Genomic DNA, 14,163 nt, shown 5'->3' with positions numbered 1-14,163 from the left:
ATTATATTATTAAACCAAATATAAATTACTTCCTTATTATACATAAATTAAATTATAAAAAAATTGGATTAAAAAATTATACCAAAAATAAGGAATTTTAAATAGTTAATTTGATACTAATATCGATATATTTTTGTCAATTTTTTATGATATGGTCAAACATATATTTTATTCAAAAATAAAAACATCATCGCTTTCTCAAAATCACATAAAGCCATATTATAACATTGATTGAGATAAAAAATAAAATGAAATATTAAAAACACGATATATCTCGCTGCATTGCGCGAGTACGCTTCTAGTTATTATAAAAGTGAATAGTCATATGTTATTATTTTAATAGTTTGAAATAATATATAATTTAATTTAATAATTAACTAATTATTGATTAAATGTTTTAAATACATCTATATAAGAATAAAATAATACAAGAGAACTTTGAAATAAAATTATGAATTGATTAACTATTATTAGATAATAAAAATGGAAAAATTAGTTGTACAAAAGTGACGTTTTAATTTAGGAATAATCATAGATCTAATAAAATTAATTACGTGTATACCCGTGTATGGAGTGGGATATATATTTTCTTTTATAATCGAGAATAGAAGCGGATCACAAATGGACTGAATCAACAATAGTGGAGGGACACAAAAGAATTTTATACTTAAAACCTTAATGGATTAAAGATGCTTCACTCTATCTATAAAAAAAACCCAAGGGACAAGGCCCTAATGGCCATACGCCCCTGATTGAGAATATAAAATTAATTCAATTCATTATAAACAAAGTCCAAAATTTATGGAATATTATGTGTACGAATATAACTAAGTTTTTATCTTGTATTCAAATATATTTAGCAGTTGGTTACCAATTAATTTTATGAAGGTTAAAAGTTGTAACTTGAATTTAAGAGATGGGATAATTGCTTAATATAGTAAAGATTACTACAAGTCCAATAATTAAAATCAGATGATAATAACCATAATGGTGGTGTCTAATTAGTTTGAGTTTGAACTCCAAAGGTGAAAAATGTCTAGAGGTCACAGGTTCAAATTCAAGAAAGAATAAAAATCACTTTGTGGTCATGAAGGTTCAAATGCGGTGACTTTCAGGCTATCCGTAAAACATGTGGTCACCCTGAAATTAGTGGGTTCGATTAACGGATTGAATATAGATGTGTGATAAATCTAATTAAAAAAATATGAGATCAATAAAATATATATGTTTTAAATGACGTGGCAATGACATTGAAAATAAATGTCTAAAATGTGATGAAGTTTGTCTTTATTCTTATTTTGGTGTAATAATAAACCTTTAAATTTTGTTATAGTAAATTTTGTTTATTATTTTTTTTAAGGGTGTCCGGGCCAAAGCCTGACTAATCCCCGGCAAATTTGGAGGCTAAACATGGCCCCACTTAAATGTCGCCAACACTCCCCTCCCAGGACTCGAACTCGGGTTCATGACTATGTCATACCCAAGTCTTTACCACAGTAAATGATGGTGATAATTTTTACCTGATTAATGCTTATAGGGTAAACTATTGTATAAAATATCGTTTAATTGGACTTGAATTTTATCTGGTAAAATAAGTAAGAGTATTAATTCTTAATAGTAAACGCTTATCAGGTAAACGATCCCAAATAAATTTTTTTTATCCCTTTAAGAAATTACCATAAATAAATCAATATCACCAAACTTTCAAGATTTGCAATATCTTTTTCATTTAAATTTATTTTAACTATTTAATTTATGGTAAATCAAAAAAGATTCTACAAGTTCTAATCTCTCTTTTTATTTACTTCCTCATATAAAAAGATGATGTAACCATAAGGGTGATGTTTAATTTGTTTGAGCTTAACTCCAAAGGTTAAAAAGTATCAGGATGTCTCATTTTCAAATCCAAGTTTTGAGCTTAAAGTTTTGTTTCACATGATTTTTTTATCTAAGTATAATATTTTAATATGTTTATTAACAGATATTTGTTTCATAAATTTAATTATATAGTAAAAATATTAATTATAAATTTGATCATGTAATAAAAAATTAATAAATTTTATTATATGATAAAAAGATTTAGATGAACATATAAATAGTAGGAGTAAACGAATTTAATAAAAACATCAACCAGTGTTTTTAGATAAAAATCTATTTATTTAATATTTTTCCGAATCTTATTAAACCCCTTTAAATGGTAATATTAAATTAAAATAAAAACTTTTATAAATCAATAAATAAAAAATTAGTAATGAAAGTATCAAGACAATTTATTTTTCTGTTAATCATACTATATGTTTTCGAAATGATTATAATTAATCAAAGAATTTCATTAAGATTATTGATAAGTATGTAATATCGTGTTTTTGTCAATATTTATACTATATTATAAAATATTTGACAAAAACTTTTAAAAACCATTTTTTATGCATGAAATATTGTATATTGATGCATATTACTTAAAATTCAATATTACAAGTAAATTATGTATAAATACAACTTATTAAAACTTCATGTTTAAATTCGTGTAACTAACTGCGGATAAACATAATTAAATAAATGATAAATATTTCATTTTAAAATATAAAAAATTTAAAAGTATAATTAAGATAATTATCGACTTCTAACAAAATAATTAATTATTATCKTTATAAAAAAATTATATTATTMAATCAAATATAAATTACTTCGTTATTGAACCTAAATTAAATTATAATAATAAAAAATTGAATTAAAAAATTATACAAAAAATAGGAATTTTAATAGTTAATTTGATACTAATATCGATATATTTTTGTCAAATTTTTATTATATCTTCAAATTTATATTTTATTCAAAAAAAAACATCATCGTTTTTTCAAAATCACATAAGACCATATTATAAAATCGACTGAGATAATAAATAAAATGAAATATTAAAATCAAGATAAATCTCGTTGTATTGCGCGAGTACCCTTCTAGTATTATATAACATTTGACAAAAACTCTTAAAAACCATTTTTTATGCATGAAATATTGTTTATTGATGCATACTACTTAAAATTCAAGATTACAAATAATTTTGCGTAAGTACAACTTATTAAAGCTCCATTTTTTAATTCGTGTAACTAACTGCAGATAAACATAATCAAATATAGGACAAACATCCATTATAAATATAAAAAATCTAAAATATAATTAAGATAATCATTAAGTTCAAACAAAATCTTTAATTATTATTTTAATAAAAAATTATATTATTAAATCAAAAATACTTATAACAAAAATTGAATTAAAGAAGTTACACCCGAAAAACGAGAATTATTAAATAGTTAATTTTATACTAATATCGATTTATTTTTTCAGATGTTTATGCTATCTTCAAATTTATATTTCATTTAACAATAAAAATATTGTCACTTTCTCTAAATCACATAAAATCGTATTATATCGATAGAGACGGAATAAAAAACTAAACATTAAAATGAAAATTTATCTCGTTGTATTGTATGAGTACCCTTCTTTTATGTATATATATATATATATATATATGTGTGTGTGTGTGCGCGCGCACGCGTGTGATATTAAAATATCATAAAGAAAATAAAAATATACAATTTTGGTCCCTATGGTTTTTATTGGGCAAAAGACAAAAATTGGTAAAAGAACAAAAATGTCTCGTATTCAAAGAAATCTTTAATGGTCGTTAGAGAAAGGATCGAATCTAAACGTTTTTACAGACCATAATGATAATCTTGTATTCGATAAACCACAAGGACCAATTTGTAGTTTACTCTAACACATAATTAGTGGGAATATATTTATACAATGTTCTTAAATATAATGTATTGGACACCTTATATATAAAATACTTTTAATTGTCTTGTAAAATATTTAATACAAATCTATCATATTGGAATGAAACTCATTACTTTTCAAACTAATCATATAGTGAAATGAAACTCATTACTCAACTACAAGAAGGTAACTGATTTTCAACAAAAAAATATTGTCTCAAAAAACGTATCAATCTCTGTGACAAGGAACTCTCAAAAGATGGCATGATGTATAACATTATTTTCACTTTTCACAAATCAGTAAATACTAATGAACTAATATAAGCTGGAATATAACCTTTAGACAAACATCAATCTACCGCAGGTGGTTGAGAGATATAACAAGGTTCATTCGAATAACAACGCTAGAAATGCTATATGTCATTAATGAAAGTGTTAGAGGTGCAAACAACTGCAAAGGATAGTGAGTTAAAGACATTTTTTTACACGTGACATCTACATACCATGTGGACGAGAGGATGAAAAGGGTCAGGGTCAGGGTCATGGCAATAGTTGGGAATGATTTTCCAATCCTTGGAGCAGAGATGCAACTACTGTCCAGTTGATATTAGGTAGTCAATGAAAAAATACATTAATTATTGCTATTTTCAAAAAGGGTACAAGTTGAAAACAACATTGATATTGATATGATACCATTGGATTTTAGTTATTTAAACCATCCCTTATATTTTTTTTCAACTTTCTATTAGATCTTGATGAATTACACCATCTTTTTAAAGTCGATTGAGTCTGATTTACTTGAAATTATGTCAAGTATCAAATACTTTTATTTGCATATATATATAAACATGTATAACCATTCTAGATGTAAAGAAACACATCAAAACAAATATAAAACTCAATATTATTTGTTTCGTGTAGGAATGTATCAAAGAGAACTTGAGTTTTTTATGAGACGTTCCACACAATTCTAAGAAATAAACTATCATTCATTGAATTAAATATCTATAATTCTTCCAACAAACACTACTAGAAAGCAAGGTATCAGTGACGAAAATCAGCGAGGAAAAAAATCTCTCGCATATAAGCAAGGGATTGAGTTTTTGGCAGATCCCTCGCTGATTAATAATCACTAAAATACTATATTAATAGGAACCTTGTTAAGATATTTGTACCAATTGAAAATGATATTATGAGAATGGAAATTGGTATATGTACCTTAACTCTAATGATATGAAAGAAACATATATTAGAATATTAATGTGTCAAAATAGTGGATTATTTGGGTCATTGAATCATATTTCGTCACCAATAAAGAATTTAGTGACACATAAGACACCATGATCATAATATAATGATTCGTGCATTGCAAAATACACATAGACATCTTTCGAGTGAAATGCAAAATGAGACAATAAACAAACTTACAATGTTGACTTCTGCAGCACAAGAAACGACATCACCATGATAATATGGCCTCTCGAATACCTAAAACTTTTGTAAACCCTGATCATTAGCCAAGACATGAATGAGATCATCCTAAAGCTAAGGACATTTTATTCTTACAACGAATACAAGGTGATATTTGTGGATCTATACATCCAGAATGCAGGCCATTCAAGTATTTTATGGTTCTGGTTCACGCATCGACACGATGGACGCATGTCGCACTATTGCTTACCATCCTGATTATTCTATCAAGCCTATACGACCTGATAATGCTGGCAAATTTACATCGCAGGTATTTGATGAGTATTGCATATCTATTTTTATTAAAAAATCAATTAGTTTTAATAAAAATAAATTGGAAAGAAAACTAAAAAAAAAGTTATAAAATAAAGATTTAGATTTATTTAAGAAATATTATATTTATTTTAAATCTGAAAAATATTAATTTTGAGATTTCATTGATTGGAAATTTCAAAAATATAATTATAACAAAACTTGTGAGAGAGGAGGATTTTATTTTTAATTTTTTGTAAAATATTGGAAAGAGTAAAATATTGTTAGTGGTTGTTTGTTTATCTCTTAATAGTTCCATTAAAAGAGAGCATCTAAATCGTTAAGAGGTAAATCTTGTCTGTTTCTTAATAGTTTTAGAACACTCTGAATGATTTTGTATCATGAGTCTCATTTAACCATTCAGTGCCCTAATTTCATTGTAAACAATTACCCAACAATTATATTTCATTTTGCATTATATCATGAGAGCCTCTTAATCATTCTGACCACATAATCATTCTACACCAAATTATTCAGCAACTGCCAAATAACCCATTAGTTGGAGAACGATTATTTTTATAATTAAGAAACTATTTAATAATTTCTTACGTGGAATATTGTGATTGGACAGCATTAGGTCAGGAGAATCATAAGCAACAAAAACCAATTTTGGGGAAAAGATAGAGAAAAACAAGAAAATGTAATGATTAATGATCGAAACCGAAAAGGTATCAGATAATTGATTCAACGAATAGTGAACTTTAGGCTCAAACCGAATTCATATGAGCTCAAATTTGGGATGAAACTGGAAGTCTATATTCAAGGTCTGACCATCCATAAGAAACACATAAGAACTTAAACGGGCTTGAAAAGACGATAGGCCAAATATAAAAGCCCAATTAAAAATGTGAAAACATAGCCAAAAAACATAAAAGTGTCTAGAAACATATTCAAACGGCATTTTTAGGCTGCGAAAACTACTTAGGACGTACTACTCGTTTAAAGCTTCAAATTGACTGGTTATGGGTCAGAAACAGAGGCCCGTATAAAAAAAGTTACGCACGTTTAAATGTGATGCCTTTTGACCTGATCATAGGTCTACAAGAATAATAGGGTTTGATCTTAACATTACTTGTAGTCAATATTATTATTATTATTATTTAATGGGCCAAAAATTAAATTAAATAACCATAAAATCTCAAATTAAGTTTAGCGGCAAAATCTATAAGATTGTCCAAAAAAAAACGATGTCCGCATTACGCTTTTGCATTAAATCAGTATTAACCCAATTAAGTAATTAGTCTAAAGTAGAGATAACTAAAAATAGCATATGGATCAAGTTAGATAGGTCTTAAATTGGCTCCTTCAAAGCCAGGGCTCACTAGCCCCGGTCCAAACCAAAAATTTTGGGACCAATCTAAGCCGATTACTGGTCTTGATCCCAATTTCACTGGCCTGTTTTGGGATCTGGTTTTTATATGAAAGAATTAAAATATTTTCTATATAAAAATGTTATACACATTTTTAAAATTAAAAATGTTTATATTATTATCAATTCTACAAACATGTCTTGTTCAATATGATTTAAATGTATAACACATAAACGTCTTGATATTAATTTCATTTTAAAGATCCAATCGATAATTTTAAGTAAGATGAAACGGAACGGGACAAAAACGTAATTAACTCAAATATATATTTCAAAACGGGTAATGTAATTCCTAATCTCTCCCTCATGTTCATTTTCTTCTAGAAATGTAAGGGAATAGGTTTTTTGAATTAATTTTACATGTTCAATAATTTCAAAGGATTAATATCATTTTATCTATACTATTTTATAAACCAGATTTATTAAAAGTCTTAAAAACAATTTTTATTGCACAAAATATTATACGTTTATGAACAAAGTCTTAAAAACAACTCATTATGCATTAAGTACTACTACTTTATGCATTTAGTTTTAAAATCTCTTAATCTACAATTAAAATAACATATAGTACAAGTTACCAATGCAAATTATTACATTTTCTTTTCATGTTCCCAAGACACTTTTGACACCTTTCACTCATGTCTTCACCATCTCATACTTCTATGTCTTCTCCCCATCCCCCAATGTAAGATTCAAACTGATATTCACCATGAGTTATTAAAAGTTCTCTCATTCAATTGCTCTAGAACTATCGGTCTCGCTCTCGGTCTCTTGATTCTTTGTTCTTGGTGTAAATCGAATACATTTGTGGAGTTGTTTAAATATGTTGGATTTTAAATATATTGAATTTTAAACTGTCATACAATTTTTTTAATCGATAGACTGTAATTGAAACCATAACTCTTATTTATTTAAATTATATTAATATGTAAATATCAAGTATAACTTATATTATCGTTAAATCTTCTCTAATAAAACCAATGAAACTTCATAATCGTTAAAGTTCACGGCTCCCGTCGTATTGCGCGGGTACACAACTAGTTATACAACGTTAAAAATGTCTAAATGGACTGCTTTATAAAAATTTAAATTTTATAAAAATAAATAATAAAGCGTCATACCTAAAGTATTACAACAAAAGTTTTTAAAACGTTATTTTTGATATTTTAAATTTTACCAAGCTTTTAGTATATTTTCTTGAAATAAATCGTCTCATTATTTTTATTTCATATGCCACTTTTTTTTTTGAAAATTTATGTTATAAAATCATGTAATTATTGATTTTAGAAATCAACTACAATAAGTTAAAATTATACAAAATTAATGATAACAATCATTAATAAACAATAATGAAAATAAATATTAGACAAAAATCCGTTGATATAAACTAATATTTTATCTTCCATCTCCTTTTGCGTCTTCTTCCTGGATATACCTTTCAGCGGTTTCTTGATATCGTCATTTTTGCATCTCCAGAAACCATGTTACCATACTGTCCGTACACATAAATCCAAACTTAAGCTTTGTTATGGTCACAATCACATTGTTACTTCATCTCTCAGTGCGTAACAATGTCTGAAAACACCATCTTAATTTATCCCATGGCTGTTAAGCTACCACCACAACTTCCTTTTCAGAAATCGGATCTATCCATTCGGCTTATATAATACTTTTCTCTTTCATTTGTCCTTAACTATACATACATACATACATATATATATATATATATACATACATACATACATATATATATATATAGGGGATCTCTGTGATCACTTCAGAACATATTCCAGCAAAATGGAAAGATCTATGTATCTTAGATTCATCTTCATCTTTACTTGCATTATTGTTATACCAATACCATTATCATCTTCATCAGATGGTTATCGATCTTACATCATTCTTATGGACAAATCAATGATGCCGTCACCCTTTTCCGGTCACCACACTTGGTACACTTCCCTACTTTCGTCTCTTTCCGATGGAGTTCCGGCGATGCATCTTTACACCTATAACCACGTAATGGATGGGTTCAGTGCAGTTCTGACAAAATCCCAGCTTTTGCAACTCGAGAAGACTCCGGGTCATCTTGCAACGTTTGAGGAGAAGCTTGGCCAGCTTCACACCACACACACACCTAAGTTTCTAGGGTTAAAGAAACATGCTGGGTTGTGGCCGACTTCTGGGTTCGGTGAAGATATGATTATTGGCATACTTGACACCGGAATTTGGCCGGAAAGTGAGAGTTTTCATGACAAAGGCATGTCAGAAGTACCTTCTCGTTGGCGTGGAACTTGTGAAACTGAAAATTTCTGTAACAAAAAGCTTATTGGTGCACGATCGTTCAGCCAAGGGATGAAGAAACTAAAGGAAAACATTTCAATTACAGATGATTATGATTCTCCTAGAGATTACGAAGGACATGGAACTCATACATCTTCAACCGCATCTGGGAGTCGTGTACAGTTTGCTGATTATTTCGGGTATGCAAAAGGAACAGCTACTGGGATCGCACCCAAGGCTCGACTAGCCATGTACAAGGTGTTGTTCTTAAATAATTCGTATGATGCTGCAGCCAGTGATACATTGGCTGGAATGGATCAAGCCATAGAAGACGGTGTGGATCTTATGTCTTTATCTTTAGGGTTCATCGAGACACCATTTTACGAAAACCCTATTGCAATCGGAGCATTTGCAGCAATGGAAAGAGGGATCTTTGTATCTTGCTCAGCTGGTAATGCTGGACCTCATGCTTACACCATCACAAATGGAGCTCCTTGGATCACAACTGTTGGTGCTGGAACTGTAGACCGTGATTTCGTTGCATTTGTGACACCAGGTGATCAGAACTATGGAACCCTAGTTGGGAAGTCGTTTTTTCCCGAAAACCTATTGGTAGATAGGGTTCCTATATACTTTGGATATGGGAACAAGAGTAAAGAAACGTGTGATTATGATTCTCTGGATCCCAAAGATGTTCAAGGCAAGTATATTTTCTGTGACTTTGGTACCGGATTTGATGCCCATGAATTGGAAACCACAGGAGCTGCCGGAGCTATCTTTAGTTCAGACTACGGGCCGTTTCTCGAGCCAAACGACTGCAACTTACCGTTTGTTGTATTGGATCCGAAGAGTGGAAATTCGTTGAAAAATTACATAATCAACACAGATAATGCGACAATCAGTGTTAAATATGGCGAAACTTTGTTGGGTGTTAAGCCAGCTCCTGAGGTTGTATACTTTTCATCAAGAGGTCCAGACCGGCGGTCTCCATGGATCTTGAAACCCGATCTTCTGGCTCCTGGAGTCAATATCTTGGCTGCTTGGGCTCCGAACAGAAAAAGTGCAGCAATCGGAGATGATTACCTGCTCAGTGATTATAGGCTCGTATCTGGGACATCCATGGCTTCTCCACATGTCGTCGGCATAGCTGCGTTACTGAAAGCAACTCACCGTGACTGGAGCCCGGCGGCAATCCGGTCTGCAATGATGACAACTGCCACCATTTTCGACAATAATAGAAGCATAATCATGGACATGACCACCGAAGAAGAAGGTAACCCTCTAGATTATGGTGCAGGACATGTTAACCCAAACAAAGCCATGGATCCTGGCCTGATTTACGATATCCAACCTCAAGATTACATCAACTATCTTTGCGCGATGAACTACACGCGAAACCAAATCCGAATCATTTCAAAGAGATCGGATATTAGTTGTGCGAATGCAACCCTTGATCTTAACTACCCGTCTTTCATCCTCATTTTAAACAATACGAACACCACTCGCTACACGTTCCAGAGGGAGTTGACGAATGTCGGGAGATCAAATTGTTCATATCGAGCGGTGGTAAAGATCCCTCCTTCTGGGATGAATGTTACTGTGGACCCCGAAATGATCTTTTTCGAAGAAAGATACAGTAGGGTTAAGTTTGAGATGAGTGTGGATGTTGATATAACTGATGCTCCTCCAACGTACAGTGGGTATTATGGCAATTCTGGCTATTTACGATGGGTCGAGATGAACGGAACCCATGTCGTCCAAAGTCCGATTGTATCTGCAATCGCGTCTCAAAAGACGATCTAAGATCGATGTGGAAATGGTGAATTGAGGGTGAAGCATAAATGGTGCTGGTTTTCTTGCATAAAATTGCAAAATACAGCCCTAACCCCAAACCCCAAACCCTAAACCATAGAAGTTGGTGATCTCTTGAAGTCTTTAAGTCACAGTGGAAGTGATTGTTTATATTAGAGGTCCCAATTCTTCAAGTAAGCAATAAACGTGATCATGTAACTCTTCTGAAAGATATTTTATTTGCAAGTCTTTAAGCTTTGTTAATTTGTTATGGTATCATGTGTTCTAATGATGTTTTCTTCATATCCATTAATTAGATGGATATATGTTATCTACTCACTACAACAAAATCGGATTTATAGGACGTTAAAAATATTTAAGCATCCTAATATACTGTTTTATATGACTTAATTTATAGGACTGTTATCTAAAGACGTTTTAATAAGTATATATTACGCTTTTGGACGTTTTAATAAGTTATTTATGACACTTTTAATACAAAGTGTCCTACTGACAATTTTTTATAAGATACTATTTGAAAAAATGTCTTATAAAAAGATGAGTTTATTGGACACTTTCTTATTAAAAGTGTCATATAAAATTACTAATTAAACGCTTTGTATTAAAAATGTCCTAAAAAGTTGTTAGGACGTCTTATAAACTTATTACAACGTCATTAAATAAGACGTTTATTTTTTGGTCCTATAAATTAAGTCATAGAAAGTGGTTTATTAGGATGGTTAGAAATTGATGATGTTCTATAAATCCGATTTTATGGTAATGGCTTATTGAGAAAAGAGAATAAAAAGATGAATCAAATAAATTTATATTAAATAAAATGATGACGTGATTTTATGTGATTGACACACATGAAGGAGTCGGATGATTTGTATCTGTGTGATGGTAGATTTGAATCCCGAAAGATAATCAGTCAGTGGGCCAAGCTAATCTCCATAAAAAAGATTACGTTGGTTGTTATAAACTCGTAGTATAAAGCACGAAAAAGAATTACGTGTTACCTCTTTATTAATGAGACCGATACGTAAAGGTGATGGTAGTTATTAAATATAAGGAGATGRTTATGTAAATGAAAGAATGGTACATATCTAATATATATATATATAAACTAGAAGGGTGTTTATGCAATGCAGCGAAATAAATCTTCATTTTAATATTTAGTTTTTATTATTTGTCTCTATTGATATAATACGATTTTATGTGGTTTTAATAAAACGATAATGTTTCTATTTTTGAATGAAATATAAATTTAAAGATAGTATACAAAATTTAAAATAAAATAAAATCAATATTAGTATTAAATTAACTATTTAATATAGTGTAACTTCTTTAATTCAATTTTTATTATAATTCAATTTAGATTTAATAACAAAGTAATTTATTTTTGGTTTAATAATATAATTTTTATTAAGCATAATAATTAAACATTATGTTAGAAACTCAATGATTATCTTAATTATATTTTTAAATTTTCTATATTTAAAATAGATGTTTATCTTGTATTTGATTATGTTTATCTGCAGTTAGTTACACGAATTTAAAAATAGAGCTTTAATAAGTTGTACTTATGCAAAATCACTTGTAATCTCGAATTTTAAATAATATGCATCAATAAACAGTACTTCATGCATAAAAATTAGTTTTTAAGAGTTTTTCTAAAATGCTTTATAATATAGTATAGATTAAACGATATTAGATGAGAGAAAAAACTTATGATTACGTGAGACCAACCTATTTTTATGACACCATAAGAACATTTATAAACCTTCATATAAATGTCACAGGTCTAAAAAAATAAATAAATAAAAATGCACGCCCGGTGGGACTCGAACCCACAATCGCCTGATTAGAAGTCAGACGCCTTATCCATTAGGCCACGGGCGCTGTTATTGGTATCTCTTTGTACAGTTAAATATATATTGATATATTATCACACAGCTCTATAGATAATTTAATAAGCCAATGATTTTTTCCGTATTTATGAATACGAGAAATCTATCTAGATAAAATTATGTCTCAGCGAGAGAAAATCAAAATAATAATGGAGAATCACCGTCAAAAATAGGAAACTATAAGAAGAGTCGCATATCTCATTAAGCTCGATATCATCATACTTGCGTGCATTATTAACTCAAATTTTTGGTTTGACCATAAAAATAAGATGTCGTTTATTTCACGTGAAATCTGTCGAAATTGAAATCTAAAGGATTTAAATAGAATTTAATTATATTTGACCATACATTTGGTTGGCAAAAATTGGAATGAAATATGGGAAAAGAATTGGAATCTGTTTATTTGATTTACTAAATATAACTTTTTAATTGTAATAAAACAATGATAAATTACCAATAACCCTTCTTGGTATTTTTTATATTTAATAGCCTAATTTATAAATAATGTATAATGATAAAGTTAATAATAACATTAATTAATGGTGATGGCAGAAGCGGTGGTGGTGGTGACGACAGTTGAAACAATGGTAGTGGTGGCAACAATGACAATGGTTGTGGTGGTGAGGGTGGTGGTCGTAGCGGTGGAGATGGCGGTGGTGGCAACGATGGAGATGGCGGTGGTAGCGACGATGGTTGAGGCGACGATGGTTGAGGTGTCTTTAATAGTGGTGGTGGCGACATGTAATATATTAGAGTAAATAATACGTGGAATTGGAATTTTGTACAGAAACTTGTAGAATGAACTGCACGCATAAATGAAATTTGGTCGATAGACAAACATGGAAAAAAATATTGCATTTAGATGATAAATTCATTGGCAAACATGATAACAATATTGTTGCAATTAGTGTATATAAAAAACCGTCAAACCATTCAATCTGCCTAACCCAATCGCTAACAACCCAATTAAAACAATTCGTTAAACCGCCAAACTGTTTACTTGCCAAACCACTAAACCGCCATTTAATAAGATTAAAATTGGGTTGGCCTGGCCAACTCAACCTGCCACTAATATATATAACTTCGATAAAACTTTATTCATATCTATATATAATATATTGGTTGTTATATTATATATAAATATTAATAATGTTTATTTTATATATATATATATATATATATATAGGGTTGGGTTCACGTGAGACCAAAGGTTTTTCGTGAGACCCGTAAGACCAATTTATGTTCATTGATC

At 29.7% G+C, this 14,163-nt stretch overlaps 1 protein-coding gene and 1 non-coding gene across 2 annotated transcripts; one reads left to right on the top strand and one right to left on the bottom strand.

Moving 5' to 3' along the window:
* Positions 1-8,724: 8,724 nt before the first annotated feature.
* LOC112500528 (subtilisin-like protease SBT1.7) lies at positions 8,725-11,013 on the top strand. The gene has a single exon (XM_025104031.1). It carries the CDS (start codon positions 8,725-8,727, stop codon positions 11,011-11,013), a length of 2,289 nt encoding a protein of 762 aa, XP_024959799.1.
* A 1,817-nt stretch (positions 11,014-12,830) lies between these two features.
* TRNAR-UCU lies at positions 12,831-12,903 on the bottom strand. Its single transcript has one exon. It is a non-coding gene; the product is annotated as a tRNA-Arg (tRNA).
* Between the last annotated feature and the right edge of the window lie 1,260 nt (positions 12,904-14,163).

Source organism: Cynara cardunculus (genome assembly GCF_001531365.2).
Source record: "Cynara cardunculus var. scolymus isolate 2C chromosome LG 17, CcrdV1, whole genome shotgun sequence".
Lineage (NCBI taxonomy): Eukaryota > Viridiplantae > Streptophyta > Magnoliopsida > Asterales > Asteraceae > Cynara > Cynara cardunculus.
The sequence above is the reverse complement of the archived record's forward strand: the minus strand, read 5'-3'. Positions and strand labels throughout refer to the sequence as shown.